Source organism: Battus philenor, unplaced genomic scaffold, assembly GCF_028537555.1.
Source record: "Battus philenor isolate CCGP_79_NKW_IND1 unplaced genomic scaffold, ilBatPhil1.0.hap1 SCAF_1, whole genome shotgun sequence".
In the NCBI taxonomy this organism is placed as follows: Eukaryota; Metazoa; Arthropoda; class Insecta; order Lepidoptera; family Papilionidae; genus Battus; species Battus philenor.
Window position 1 is genome coordinate 7,971,089 of NW_027181661.1, and position 14,548 is coordinate 7,985,636.

Consider the following 14,548-nt stretch of genomic DNA (forward strand, 5'->3'; position numbering starts at 1 on the left):
AGCTCGAAACATAAATTTAGTATGATTTTGCTACTTGCTGATTCATAAATCGTATTGCAACAAAAAGTTTTAATTTCTTTTGGTCAAAATGTAAAGACTCTGCCATTCCATCCCGGTATGCTTAGACCCTTAATTGCAATAGCAATTGTAACACTAAAATACAAGCTTCAAACACAAAAGCTACAATAAATCCGTATATGTAATATTATTAATTAATCCTTTAAGGATATATTCATATAATATCTCTACTTATAGTCTCTTTAAATACTCCTCCAAGGATATCTATAATTAAATAGTTCAAAACCACAACAATTGCCATACCAATCAGTGAATTCGAAATTATATCCTGTAATAAAGTTATGACAATAAAATATATTTCTATACACTCTACACCATATACGTACAAACTACAAAAGCTACCTTATACTCATGTAACTCAGAAGAGAAACAAGTATTTAAATATTTTCCATATTTTGTAATCTTTTAGTCTAATCAAAAATTTTCTTGTATAAGTAAATTAGTATTGATAACTTATATTCATATAATATATCTCTATTTGTAGTCTTATTAAATACTCCTTTAAGGATATCTATAATTAATGACTTCAAAACCTCACCAATTGCCATAATAATCAGTGAATTCGAAATTCTCATAGATATATCCTATTTCAAAATTTTGACAATAAAATATATTTCTATACACTCTACACCATATACGTACAAACTACAAAAGCTACATTATACTCATGTAACTCAGAAGAGAAAAAGTATTTAAATATATTCAATATTTTGTAATCTTTTAGTCTAATCAAAAATTTTCTTGTATAAGTAAATTAGTACTGAATACTTATATTCATATAATATATCTCTATTTTAGTCTTATTAAATACTCCTTTAAGGATATCTATAATTAATGAGTTCAAAACCACACCAATTGCCATAACAATCAGTAAATCAGTAAATTCGAAATTCTCATAAATATATATCCTGTGACAAAGTTATGACAATAAAATATATATTTCTATACACTACACCATATACGTACAAACTACAAAAGCTACCTTATATTCATGTTACTCAGAATAGAAACGAGTAACAAGTCTTTAAATGTATTCCATATTTTGTAATCTTTTAGTCTAATCAAAAATTTTCTTGTATAAGTAAATTAGTATTGAATACTTATATTCATATAATATATCTCTATTTGTAGTCTTATTAAATACTCCTTTAAGGATATCTATGATTAATGAGTTCAAAACCTCACCAATTGCCATAATAATCAGTGAACTCGAAATTCTCATAGATATATCCTATTTCAAAATTTTGACAATAATCTACATGTTCATATAAGCCTCAAACAATAAATTTATTTTAAACTCATGTAAGTTAGAAGAGAATTGAGTGGGAGTTTTTTTTTTTAAATATAATCCCTATATTTTATTTCTTTAATCTTATTTTATCTTTTCATATTATATTAGTAAATAAGAATTAAAAGCCTATAATCATAGAATATATTAATTATAGTCTTATAGGTTATAAATAAAGGTGAGTAATTCGTTGGTTTCCTCAAATAAAAGAGTAAGTGCTTCTGGAATTGATGGTTTTTGATTTACTACTATAGTGAATTTTACGTTTTGAACATTTTTTTTTTAATTTCTGTTATTGTTATATCATAAAGTTTCACTTAGATCATACTTTTAGATCACACTGTTGTTATCGAAATAAATTATAGAAACATTTCTGTCACTCATAAGCAAAATCATAATCAAAATATTGTTTATTCAAATTGGCTGTTACAAGCGCTTTCGAATCGTCAATCAAGAAGCTACCACCGACTCGGTAGGGAAGAGCCGGCGAGAAACACATTTGCTCTTTTCAAATATAGTTTAAAGTGAGAAAGGATTTACTGTAAACTATATTTGAAAAGAGCAATATGTCAAGGGATGTAATATACTTTTTTCAATAATAAATTTTTAATTTCCAGATCTGAAAGTGTTTGTAAAATTTTATTGTATGTACGTTTACCTTGTGCCATAAATGATTTGTTTAATTTTTGACGACGTAAAACCCTAGTTTTAGTCTTCAAAAATAAAAATAAGCTGATTACTCCTAAGTAATCAGCTTATTTTTATTCCTTGTATTAATAACGTATCTATTACTTTTTTTTAAATGATAATGCTGCACCCAATGTATCGTGTAAAATTAATTTGTGATTTATATAACTATTATTCTAACAATGTTAATTTTTTGATGAAATCAATTTTATTGCCCTCCTGAATTTTGCTGTAACAAATCGTTACAGTTGAACCGTAGTTGGCTATAGAGTTTAAAAATTGTTTAAATCAGTATTTCCCAACTTTTTCTCAAATTCTAACGGTATTTAACATACGTATTTTAAGCGTATGTCCACTTTCCAATTCACTCCATGTTGGGAAACACTGGTATAGATATTATTTGCATCAATAGCAAATGGTATTAATATAACCAAAATAATTAGTAGAAATATCTGTTTAAGTGTTACACCTTTAATATTAATTGTTTATGAAGTAAATTTCAATAATGTATTTCTTAATAAATAAAGCTTATAGATGTTTCAAGGAGTATTTCATTTAAAAATTATCTGTCTTGAAATATTAGTGCATATTGTGTGAAGCTTATAAATGAAACAAACCTCATTAATTTTTTTTATTGCAAATCTTAATGTAATAACAATCATTAAATAGTTTAAAAATTTTCTTTAAAGTTATTTGTTATTTAATTAAATTCTTCATAGTAGTTATGAAGTGGCTATAGCTTTTTTCAGTGCAAACATATTAGCCGATAGACAATAATTAAAAAATATCAATGAAAAGTATATATTCATAAGCTTGATACTTTTTAACATACAAAAATGTATTAATAAACATTCTAAAACAACAATGTGAAACATAAATGAAACAACTTTCAACTCATTAAAATGTATTCAAATGTCGGATGTGTACACTATTTTTGGACTAACTACAACACTTCATACTTTAACATATTTTGCAATATCGCTTAATTTAATAAAACGACAAAAATCTGTAACATGAAGATCATATTTCATCTACAAATATAAATTAGAAAATTTATATTCCAAACATCAAAACCAACAAAAATAGTGTATGAATTAAAAAAAAATACAATATCTATTACAGATGTGCGTCAAACTTTTAACAATATTGCAATAGAAATGCATTGCAATGAAATGAAAATACAAAATCTAATACCTAGCTTCCCGTGCAGCCGCCATTCAAAATTATAATCTGAAATTAACACATTTATATTACAAATCCAATAACACAAAAACCAAGTAATAGTATAATTCGCAATAGACAACAATCGCATCGCTTTTCATTATATTATAAATAACAGTAAATTGGGTACCCAATTCGCTACAGTTTAAAAATTAACATTTACTCACAGATTATGAATAATAGTTTGGCAGCTGATTATCTTTCTATCTATTGTGATTTCGCTTTCGAATTTCGTCAGTCTTGTCGCGGAAGGGAGCACATACTCCTCCTGTAGGATGTCGACCTTTTCGGGGAGGCGCTGTAGGACCTGCTACCAGTGTAGAACTTCCCCTTCTGAGATATTACTTCGAGTCTCGCAGACGCTTCCGCTCTCCCATAATCGTTCTCCAAAGTGACTCTGTAAAGTCCAACGTCTTCGCTGTTGACTTCTTCAATTTCTAGAATTCTTAGGAGCTCGTCCTTTTCTTTAATAGTTATCCGGGAAGAGGGTGTGATGACGATGCCATCTTTATCCCACGTGGCCCAGGGCGCGGGCAGGCCTCTAACGGCGCATTGGAACACGACAGTGTCGCCCTCTTCCGCGACTTTATTGAACGGGTACGTGTAAAACTTCGGCGCCGTCTCGCGGGCTGGGCTGACGAGACATCTCATGTCCGGACCTTAAAAAGTTAACAATTTAATGTAAATATTTAATCATTTTCATTAGTAATAGTGGCTTATACGTCAAAATATAATTAAAAATAGATTATTTATGGTGATCATCAACATTTAAGCCGTACAACATACACAGCGGGACACGCGCATCGACGAAAGAACTTCATATACTGCGCTTGTAGGTTCGTGGTCTCCACCAAGAGCCTAATGGACACAGCGGCCATCTTCCCTCATCGCCCGTGGTATGTGTGTGTGGCCCGCTCACTCCCATTTCAACTGGCGAAACCACTGCGCTATGTTTTCTTTCTTTCTTCTACGAATCTCCACATTCCTGTTTGAATCTCGTAGAGGAATCCCATGCATAGATTTCGCGTGTCAGTGAACGACTGTGAGCTTGAATGAGGCCAGAAACGCTCGTGAAACGTGGTTTCTTTACGTTTATGTCCCGTTAAATTAAAAACAGAGCATTAAATGTTGAATTTTTCACTAAAACGTCGAAGCTCCTAAAAATATTATGACTATTTAAAATCAAGGGTTTTTTAACAGTAATTTTACATTTTAAAACTTGCAAAAAAAAACTTACTGTTGTATTAAATAAAGTAATATAATAGTTGAGTAATTAGGGAAAAAAAAGGATATCAGATAGATGTCAACCATGACAATGTATCCACTATACTATCATGATGCTTTTAATTCATATTTTGGATTGTAAATTATAATTATATCTGTCTCTCTATTCTACTTTATCGTTAATATAGTCTTTCAATAAATAATCCAGTTGTATTAAAGGTGTTTGGTATTCAATAAATTAAATATAGCGGTGGCGGGGTGACTGGTGAAATTCAGTTGGATGTAAGTCATGTCCTGTCATGTGTTTTAATGTGTGCGAGTGTATGTTTGTAGTGGCACTGACCTGGCGTCCTGGTGCGTGAGAGTGAGCGCGCGGGGGTTGAACGCGGCGTCGAGAGGGCGGATAGCAGTGCGGGAGGGCGTCGCAACCGCTGGCTAAGCGTGTTGGGCTCGCCCGCCGCTGTAAACATTGACAACTCATATATTATACACATTATTCATCAAAAATCTAAAAAGCCTGTTTTACGTAATTTTAATAAAGTACTGATTCGGGTCGTAAGTATTTACTATACAGGGTGCTAAACATGTGCACGGCCAGTTAGACGTAAATATTAGATGGGATAATATACACTCACGGTAAACGACAAGGCAAGCGCTGGAAGTTGCTTTTCCCATACTATTGTAGGCTTCGCAAGTGTAAGTACCCTCGTCGTCAGCGGTCACCTGTTTGATCTTCAGCCGCGCGGCACCGAGCTCAAGGCTTGTTTGAAAGTCTTCCGACTCCCTGATAATCTGTATAGTCACCGAAAAATATTAATAGTCTCCATCTAAATTAAAACAGATGAATTTGACAGATGAAAATTTCCAATAAGACCGGTAGGATGCTACATCGATCCGCTTGCCAGTCTCTAGTCTACAGTCTAGGAGCCATTCATCGCGCTATGTATCGTTCCTACTACCACTATGGCAGTGGACATGCCACACAGAAAGACATCAGAGCCTTAAAGCTCTGGAGTGGTGACCAGGAACCAGCAAGTGTAGTGTAGGTCATATATCTAGAATAACAGGCATGGACGTAAATGTTAAATATTATTTATATACATTCATTCAGTGAGCTGTCCTGGAATCATAAAATAATATAATACATTCACAGATAAATTATTATTAAATAAAAGTAGGAGACCGGAATAGTTACCTTCTGATGTATTTATCTGGAGATCTTCTAAATTAAAGAAATTGAAAATTCCTGAATAAATCATGAGCACCATAGTTCATTCACGTTAAAAATGTGTTGTATTACTTTTGTTCTTAAACGATCAAACTATGTCTGGTTAGAAAGTTAAATTGTTGACTGAAAGCAAATACTTTCTACGTAATGGTTGTGTCCAATGATTTAATTCGTTAAAAAGATAATTCAATGCATTCTTATGGTGACGAAAAATGGACTTTTTAAGCTTCATATAATTAGTAGCCCTTTTGTTGGCATCTGCGTGCCGTAATATGTTTCTATTTTTCGTCTCTATATTATCACGTAATAAATTAAAAAAGTTAATTAAAAAAATAATAGTAAAAAAATCTTATTAAAGTGTAAAGGGTTTTTAAGTAATAACAGCGTGGGAACTAATTGCTCCCTCCTAGATTTCCATGAGGACCGGTTGGAGGGAAATAATGCTGAAACCGTGTATTATTTAGCGGCATTAGCTGTTATATTTTTAGATATAACCATCGTTAGCAATCTCCTTTCAGACAAATAACAACAAAAGATTAAAAGGTCAGAAAATTTTGACCTTTACAGCTTACAGTTGAATTTGAACGAGTACTAATACAGGTGGTTTCGAATCAATTCAAAGTTAATAGATTTAAAAATAATCTATATTTCATTGCATAAATACGGCTATGGGGTGATATCTTGAGGTTTAATATATTGCGCAACGCTTCGCCCCCGCAATTTCTAGACCTTTCTGTTATCTAGTTGCGCACGCCGATGTTCGAAGTAAATGCTCGAACTTCAGGCTGCGCAATATTGATTAGAAACCGCTACTTTCTAGAACTTTTCTATGAATAGATTTTTTATGACCCCCGTTCTAGGGACCTATTTGTTACAAAATATATTATTTTTCGCCATATTATTTGCGTTCTCACCTTTTTTTTTCCTTTCAGTGCCATTTACTCAAACATCATTAATTCTTCACAAATTTCATTTCATTCATCACCGCACTTTCGTCGCCTTACGCCTGATTTAAATTTTGTTCTGTTTTGCTTTATATTTTATTTCTTTGTTTGTTTTTTCGTTACATTTACAATAGTTTATAAATAAATTTTTACTTTTCTATTTTAACACTACATTTATTAATTAATTTGAATTTTTGTTATGAAAAATTATGTTACAGGGTTTTAGAAATGTATTATTAATAATAAAATTAGTTACTGCCGACCGTGTATGGTTTTGCAAAAAAATCCTATAATAGTGTAATGGATTTGTGGGTTAATACAATAAAGCTTGGAAAAAATTGCTCCACTGTATTAAAGTTGTTGAAAAGTGACCACAAAAATTCCTATCTAAGTTATAGGCTTTTATCAGATCAGAGCGCCTTTGGACCCTCGTAGCTTTATCATGAAGAATGCCATTATAGACGAGTTAAATCTAGTTTTAGTTTTAATTATATTGGGCTGGTCTGGCATTCTTCTCATGAATATATATATATATACGTAAGTAAGTACTACGAATATATAAGAGATACTACACAATATCCTATTTTAGAAGCCAAGGAAGCGCTTTTACAATTTTTATAAATGCTGATAGCGATTTAGCACATGTAATTGTTTCTTGTTTTGGTAATAAAATATAGCTAACCTCAGCGTAGTGGTACCATTTGACGTCAGGCTCTGGGCTGCCGGTTATCCGACACTCGAATTCCACAGCATCGCCGTCGTGCGATAACAAATCCGTAAGTTCCTTTTCGAAACGGGGTATCACTTCAACACGTCTGAAAACGTTATGTTGATATATATAAATATAAAATTTTCTTTAAAAAAAGAACTAGTGTAGCATTCAGAAAATTACGAAGTGAATTTTAAGCGAATCGCATTCAGCTAATTTGTTTCTAATATCTAAACTCAAGAAACTTGTAATAAATCATTGTTTATTATTCAAAATCAAATTAACTTTATTCAAGTAGATATTTAGACATGTTTTAGAATTGTCAATTATTTTAAAATTAACAATGGCTCGGAATGCTGATTTGCTGAGAGGAGCCGGCCAGAAACTCAACAGTTGCTCTTTTTAAATGAAATTGAGTTAACTAAACATTAATGAATAATAAAGCGATCACTCTCAAATATGTTGTGTCTGGTAATTAATTATTACAATCTGATGGACTGCAAGAGTTTTGGACGTAACAGTTTGTTTGGGTAAAAGCGTAATATATAATTATTGACATATTTTAGCTAGAGGACTTCTAATAAAAATTCGCCGCAGCTAATATTTCTGCGGACAGTGTTATTTTAAACTGTAAGTGATAATATGTCTATCTCCTAGAAAAAAAATGTGATGTGTGAATGTGTGATACAAAACAACAACCAAAAATCGTAGAATTATTCACTTCAATGGCACAAGGTTTTATATTATAATGAGTATTGTATGAATGTCTTACTACATATCTCATCACCTTATTACATTGTGCAATTATTATCACATGTCTGATGAAAACATGTTTAATTTAAAGCTTCAAAACATATTACACGAAGTATGCCGCGTGTATCATCTGATAATACCATATTTACTCCTAAATAATTACCTGGTTGGGAAGTTCTGGTATAAAAAAATCCCAGCATTAAAAATCTAAAGTGCTGCCGTAGCAGCTTTACTTTACGCCTTAGGCAAGCGTGGGGAGGTGGTGAAAGACGAAGGAGAGTGTATGAGCGCCAGACTGATGTATCAAAGCAACAGACTTACTTACTTACTAGCCCTTCTCGCCTCGGTACGATCAGATCAGAAAGCAAAACTAAGTTAAAAAATAAGCGAAGACAACATCGCCTCACTTATGGCAGATAACAACGATAGTTCAGCGTTCCTCGAATGCAGCAAGAGGATAGAAGAGAAGGTAATAAAAATAAACGAAACAGATACAGTTCGATAGAAAAGAAATAAATGAATAAAGTAATAGCTAGGCTAATTACTTAATTAATCAATAAATCTGTAACACATAGAAATTAAAAGTAAATTAAAATGTAAAATGGTAAATAAATATATACTAAGTAAATAATGTGATAAAAGCTGTGATATTAAGGAACGAGGCGAAGGAAGTGAGGTGATGAATTAAGGGCAATAAGTAAGGAAAAGAAAGATAGAAATTGTAGAATGCAAGTAGAAGACAGAGAGATCATGTGAAGAATGATACAAGAGTATGGATATAAAAAAAGAAAGTGAAAAAATTGTTAAAACATAAAAAACGACCCTGTCCGTCTCAAAGATAGAAGAACGAATAAGAAAGCCCTTCTCGCCACGTGTATAACAAAAGAGCGGTACAGCGGTTTCGGTAACTCTATAGGCATTTGCAATGATTAAATAAGTAAACAGTCGTCCAAAACAAACAAAACAGCTTAAGCGGCAGAATTATCCTTAAAATAAATCATAGACTAAAAGCGATACACGATTATTGAATATGCCTCATTCACAAATAAATATTCAATAATTGAATAAAAAATTCCTTACCCGTAACGAACGTTGTGCGCATCCTCTGGTGAATTTGGATCTGTCGTAGTAAAAGTTATTTGTTTACTATTGCAATGCAATTAAGTTATGAGATTTAGTAATACATATGTATGTTCAACGACGGAATATTTGTACTATTAAATTAAATGTGAAATTATTCAAGAAAACGCAAACATTAAATTGCTTAAATTTATTTTTCATGAATTACTTTTTGCCGATAGCCGCCCACTACAAGCCATAGGCCTCCCCCAAGGATCATAACAATGATCAGTGATACTTTGTTATTGACAATATAATAAAGGATAAATGTCTAATTCATTTATTTTTGACGTTCACAAATGCTATTTCGTCATCATCGTTTCAACCATAGGACGTTCACAGCTATCCAATAAAATCGGTTGGAAGCGTGCTGCTAAAGTTTTTAGCAGTAAATAAACTCAAGGACACCTTCAGACGTCGCATGCTGTGACATTATCTATAATGGGTTGGTATACATCCTTTAAGGAATAGTAGGGACAGCTAGCTTCCACTCACTTCGTGTGACCCGCACTGACTTTGGTAAGTGTGATTTCTAGATAATTTTTGTAATGTCAAAAAACTTTGACCTATAAGAGCTCTTATAAGTGACATCATTATTATATCAGCCGATAGACAACCATTGCAAGGAATAAGGCTTCCCCAAACATAGCTACGGTAACAGACCTAGACCTGCTACATGCAGCGATTTTCCGTGACCCTATGTTGTTGGTCCATCTTTTAAAATATGCGTTTTTACTGATAGCGCTTTCTTAGAGATCGAATTTAGGTAAATTCATTCTTAGCTGACTCTCACACTGCAAGAGGAATATTTCTTCCAAATTTCAAGTCTTTAAGCATTACGGTTCTACAAATATCGTGATGAATCAGTACATAAGTGGGATATGTATAGATTAGTAATAACCAGTACGATATGTCATCGACTTAATCACCTTTAGCCAAGATCTGCAGTGATATAACAGCTTTTGCTTCACCGTGCACATTCTTAGCAACGACAGAATATGCCCCCGTGTAGTCAAGCTTAGCGTGTGGAATTTCGAATCGATACTCCGGTCCGGCACCCACGCGCTTGAAGTGCGATGCGTCACGATAGTAGTCTGGCTGGAAATCGTTTACGGGACGCCATTACAATTTTTCACGAGAAAAAGTAACAAAGAGTACATATGTACTCTTTGTTACTTTTTCTCGAACATATATATGTTAACATTAAAACTTGATTAAGATAAGGGAACAAAGCATTAATTTATTAGTTGATTCATACACAGTAATGACTTTCACGTCTATTTCAATCCCATCCACGTCTGGACGGTATCCTATTTAAATAATAAATATATACGTAAAGTTATTTGCTTACAAATGTCAAGAAATTAAAAACTTAAAGGTCAAAGCTCGATATCGGCTCGACCAATTCGGTTATATTTTTATAATATAACTCTTTTAGTCTTTCAGTGTATAAAACTACAGTCTTATTTTTGAACGTAATCGCTACTTATTATTAAGATATGAAACAGATTAATAATGTACTCATTGTGACACGTTTTATTCATTTATTTTTTCTAATGAGCTGCGACAGCCCTAATACTTCTGATAATACGAAGTATGTCACTGGAGTTAATAACAAGAAAAAGACATTTAACGTATTATAATTATCATCTTCATTTCAGTCGTAGGATGTCCACAACTAAACATGGGACTTCCTTATAAATTTTCAGCGTTTTCGTCGACCTTTATAAGGCCGTTTATCCACCTTGTGGATGGACATTCTACGCTGCGATAGCAAGACCGAGTCCTGCGCATTATGTAGGCTGTACACTCCCACTTCAACTTGCCAATCCGCGGGGCTGTCTGTTACTTTCGTTCGTCTATAAGTCTCCTCATCCCTGATTACAATCTCGTAGAGAACATTCGTGCATATCCAGTAGAGAACTATGGCTCGTTGAGCGACAATGAACTTGCAAATAAGGCCCGAAGTGGAAGATCATGTTATACTGCCGTAAGAATAAATTGTTGCACTATTTTTTAAGCTGCGAGTTCACATCCCCAATTCTTTTATACTGACATTTTGCCGTCTGTTCGTTTTACTGAAAATATTTCTCTACTGATTCTTTTTCGTGATGGATAAATGAAGTGTTCATTTCGAGAATGGCGTATTCTTTTTTATTTTAGAGTATATATAAAACATAAAGATTACTCGATGATTATTACATTTTTGTTATCTGTACATTGTATCTGTAAATGAGATATAAAATACTTTAATTATCAGCTTTGCTTAAAAAAATATTTTAATATTTACCTTTAAAAAGTCTCTAAGCCAGTAGACATCAGGTTTTGGATCACCTATGACTTCGCATTCAATAATAACAGTGTCACCTTCTCGTGCCTCGCTTGACCTCGGTTTCCTTATAAACATGGGCACTTTTGAATATCTGAAATAATAATAAAAAATAGTCTAGCTCAATTACTATGGTCTTATTATTAAGATTTTTATTATTTTATAATTTTATACTTAAAAAATAGAAATTGGAAAGTTATATGTCTATAAGGATTTTTCAACAATTAAATCGCGCTTATGCTCACAGTAAAAAAAAATAATGACCATTATTATCACTCAGCCTAGCCAAACCACGTGGCATATTAAATTAGAAAGATTTCTTCGCGTTGACCAGTTCAAGTAAACCCATTATATAAAGGAAACACGTGTCTCTAACTATAATTTAATTGCTCTGTTGACAAGGATAATACTTTATTTTATAAAATTGACAAAACTACTGTTCTACTATAAATCAAATAAAAATATATGAACATGCAACTGTCGTGAAATCAAAGGTGCTTAATAAAACTATATTCTTTTCGAAATAGATCGATTCTTAAATAAATCTATTTTGAAAACATGATTTAATTCATCTATTTTTTTTTATTAATAATTCACTTTTGCCTTAGTAAAAACATCATCTTCAAATTTCATAGAATATCCTGCTGTATCAATACTGTATGCAGGATTTTCTTATAGATTTCCAATAGGACCGGTTGGAAGCGGCCTGCATTTAGTGTCTTCCAACGACTATATTTATTCTAGTAAATTCTTATAAAGAATATAAACATGAACACAGCTTACGGTACGTCGTGGCAAATGAGTGTCGGTAGAGATTGGTTTCTTTCCTCGACGCTCTCCCCGACGACTTCTACCTTTCCTGAAGTAGAAGCCTTCCCGACTTCGTTTGACGCAGTACAAGTGTAGACACCGGCGTCTCTTTGCGTGACGGAAGCAACCGCCAGTTCTATCTGGCCGTCCCGGTCTAACGTCATCACCGCCCGCCGGCTGGGTCGCAGCCGTACCCCGTCTCTATACCACGTCACTCCAACGGAAGGATAGGCCTCCACGACTGCTGATATTCGAAGTTCGTCACCTTTGACATGAGCACAAAAACATAATTTACATCAACTCGTTTTGAACTTACTTACATTTCTAAATCGTCATTTTAAGATTATAAATAGTAAATAGGCTACTAATGGCTAAAATTTAACAATATTTGATGTATACACATTTGATATTATCCTCCATGTAAATGAGTCAACAAACCAATTCCACACATTTCGATATTCCAAAAATGTCATAAATGCTATATAATAATGTTTATTTACTTTTAAATTTAAATTTTAAAACAACAAAAAGAAGGGCTCAGTTATGTTATGGAACTTTATAATATATGCGTACACTCAGACCCATGAAGGAATTATTTTTTCAAGACGTATTTTATACGTTACGACCTTATTTTTATTTCTTGTTTATATCATGTGTCTGTTACCTTTTTATACAACTATTTAATTTTGGTCCATAAACAATATGTTGTTAAATATGTATTGAAATACAACCTACTTCAGCCTTTAAGTTATAAATAGCCCGCACAGATCGTTTTAGTAAATTAAATTCAGAATTAATATTTGCGGAACTGCCCGTTTTTTGTATTTTATATACAAATACCCATTTATATAAGACAAAATGCTATGAAAATAATTAAAATGAACAAAGAATGGTTTACCAATGCTCAGCTGATACAGAGGCTCTAATCCGCAGCAGAATTCCGGTGCAATATATGCCCTAATGCCCTTGTCCACCACCAGGTTGCAGCGACAGCTGATGGCGCCGCAACTGTTCCGCGCTGTCACTTCATACACGCCGCCGTCTTCCAGCTTTGAAGGCGCAATCTCCAAAGTGTGAAACAGTTCGTCTTGAGACTTCGTGTGCCGATCTGCATTAACAATGCGATTATATTCACAGAATTTGTTCTATGAGCTTTATTTAAGTACTACAGTGATTTGAGAGAATACATTTATCTATCATCCTAATTACTTCGATATCAATATTGTCATCTAATTATTTTAATCTAAGTTACATCATTTTAAATGGAAAAGTAAGTATGCTATCTTCACCCATAGGACGACCACTGTTGGACAAAGATTTTTGATTTCTATTAGAACCTATTGGAAGTGACCTGCGTCCAGCGTCTCCTCGACAACTTTAATAAGGTTATCTATATATATAGGCTATCCATCTCATGGGTGGTCGTTACCTTGAAGCCCCAATAGCCAGTTCTGCGCGCTATGTGGCCTTCCATCACCCACTTTAACTTGCTAATCCGCTGAGCTGTGTCGATTATGTTCATACATTTACGGATCTCACATTCCTGATTCGATTTCGTAGAAAAATCCTGGACATGACCCTCTCTATGGCCCATTGAGCGACTTTGAGCTTGCAGATGAGTTAAGTTAGAGACCAATTTTTATTCCCCTTAAAGCTTTTACACAAATAACTAATAACCACATGATTATTCGTTATTATATAATTTTACATAAAAAAGAAAGCTTACCATCATTAATGACTTCCTGGTCGTTTTTATACCACGTTACTAAGGGGGAAGGTCTGCCAATTAGCTGGCACGTTAAGCGCACCGGATAGGTGGCCTGAACGCGACGGTCGCGCAGGCGCATGGTGAATTGCGGCGGAAAGTCACCGTCCACATCCGCAGATCGCTCCCTAAAAATTATTTGAAACAAAAAATTATAAATACCTATGGTGATTCATCAATCGTGTTTTTTTTACTGATGTGACAATCAGACGAATGAACAGAACAATGTTTTTGTTATCAACTATGGGCAAAGCATTTGACCTCTGTCTCGCCTGATGTTAGTGATGACGTGGTGTACGATGCTACATACTTGTCTAGAAGAAATCTATTAACTCTTGACTTGAAGATTCCAAACTTAAAATTAGCTGGAAACAACGACACCATAAGGTTGTT

The 14,548-nt window shown here is 33.3% G+C and overlaps 1 protein-coding gene across 1 annotated transcript in view; it reads right to left on the reverse strand.

The window, feature by feature from the left end:
• Positions 1-2,975: 2,975 nt before the first annotated feature.
• Positions 2,976-14,548, reverse strand: part of LOC137930804 (uncharacterized) — a 57,408-nt gene continuing 45,835 nt past the window's right edge. The window contains exons 35-45 of the mRNA XM_068774154.1: positions 14,117-14,283; positions 13,289-13,498; positions 12,364-12,655; positions 11,542-11,674; positions 10,181-10,349; positions 9,213-9,252; positions 7,353-7,485; positions 5,134-5,290; positions 4,842-4,958; positions 3,442-3,933; positions 2,976-3,283 (exon numbers count right to left, since the gene is read on the reverse strand). Coding sequence (XP_068630255.1) covers positions 3,509-3,933; positions 4,842-4,958; positions 5,134-5,290; positions 7,353-7,485; positions 9,213-9,252; positions 10,181-10,349; positions 11,542-11,674; positions 12,364-12,655; positions 13,289-13,498; positions 14,117-14,283 — 1,843 coding nt within the window. The 3' untranslated portion in view covers positions 2,976-3,283; positions 3,442-3,508. The remainder of the gene's footprint in view (positions 3,284-3,441; positions 3,934-4,841; positions 4,959-5,133; positions 5,291-7,352; positions 7,486-9,212; positions 9,253-10,180; positions 10,350-11,541; positions 11,675-12,363; positions 12,656-13,288; positions 13,499-14,116; positions 14,284-14,548) is intronic.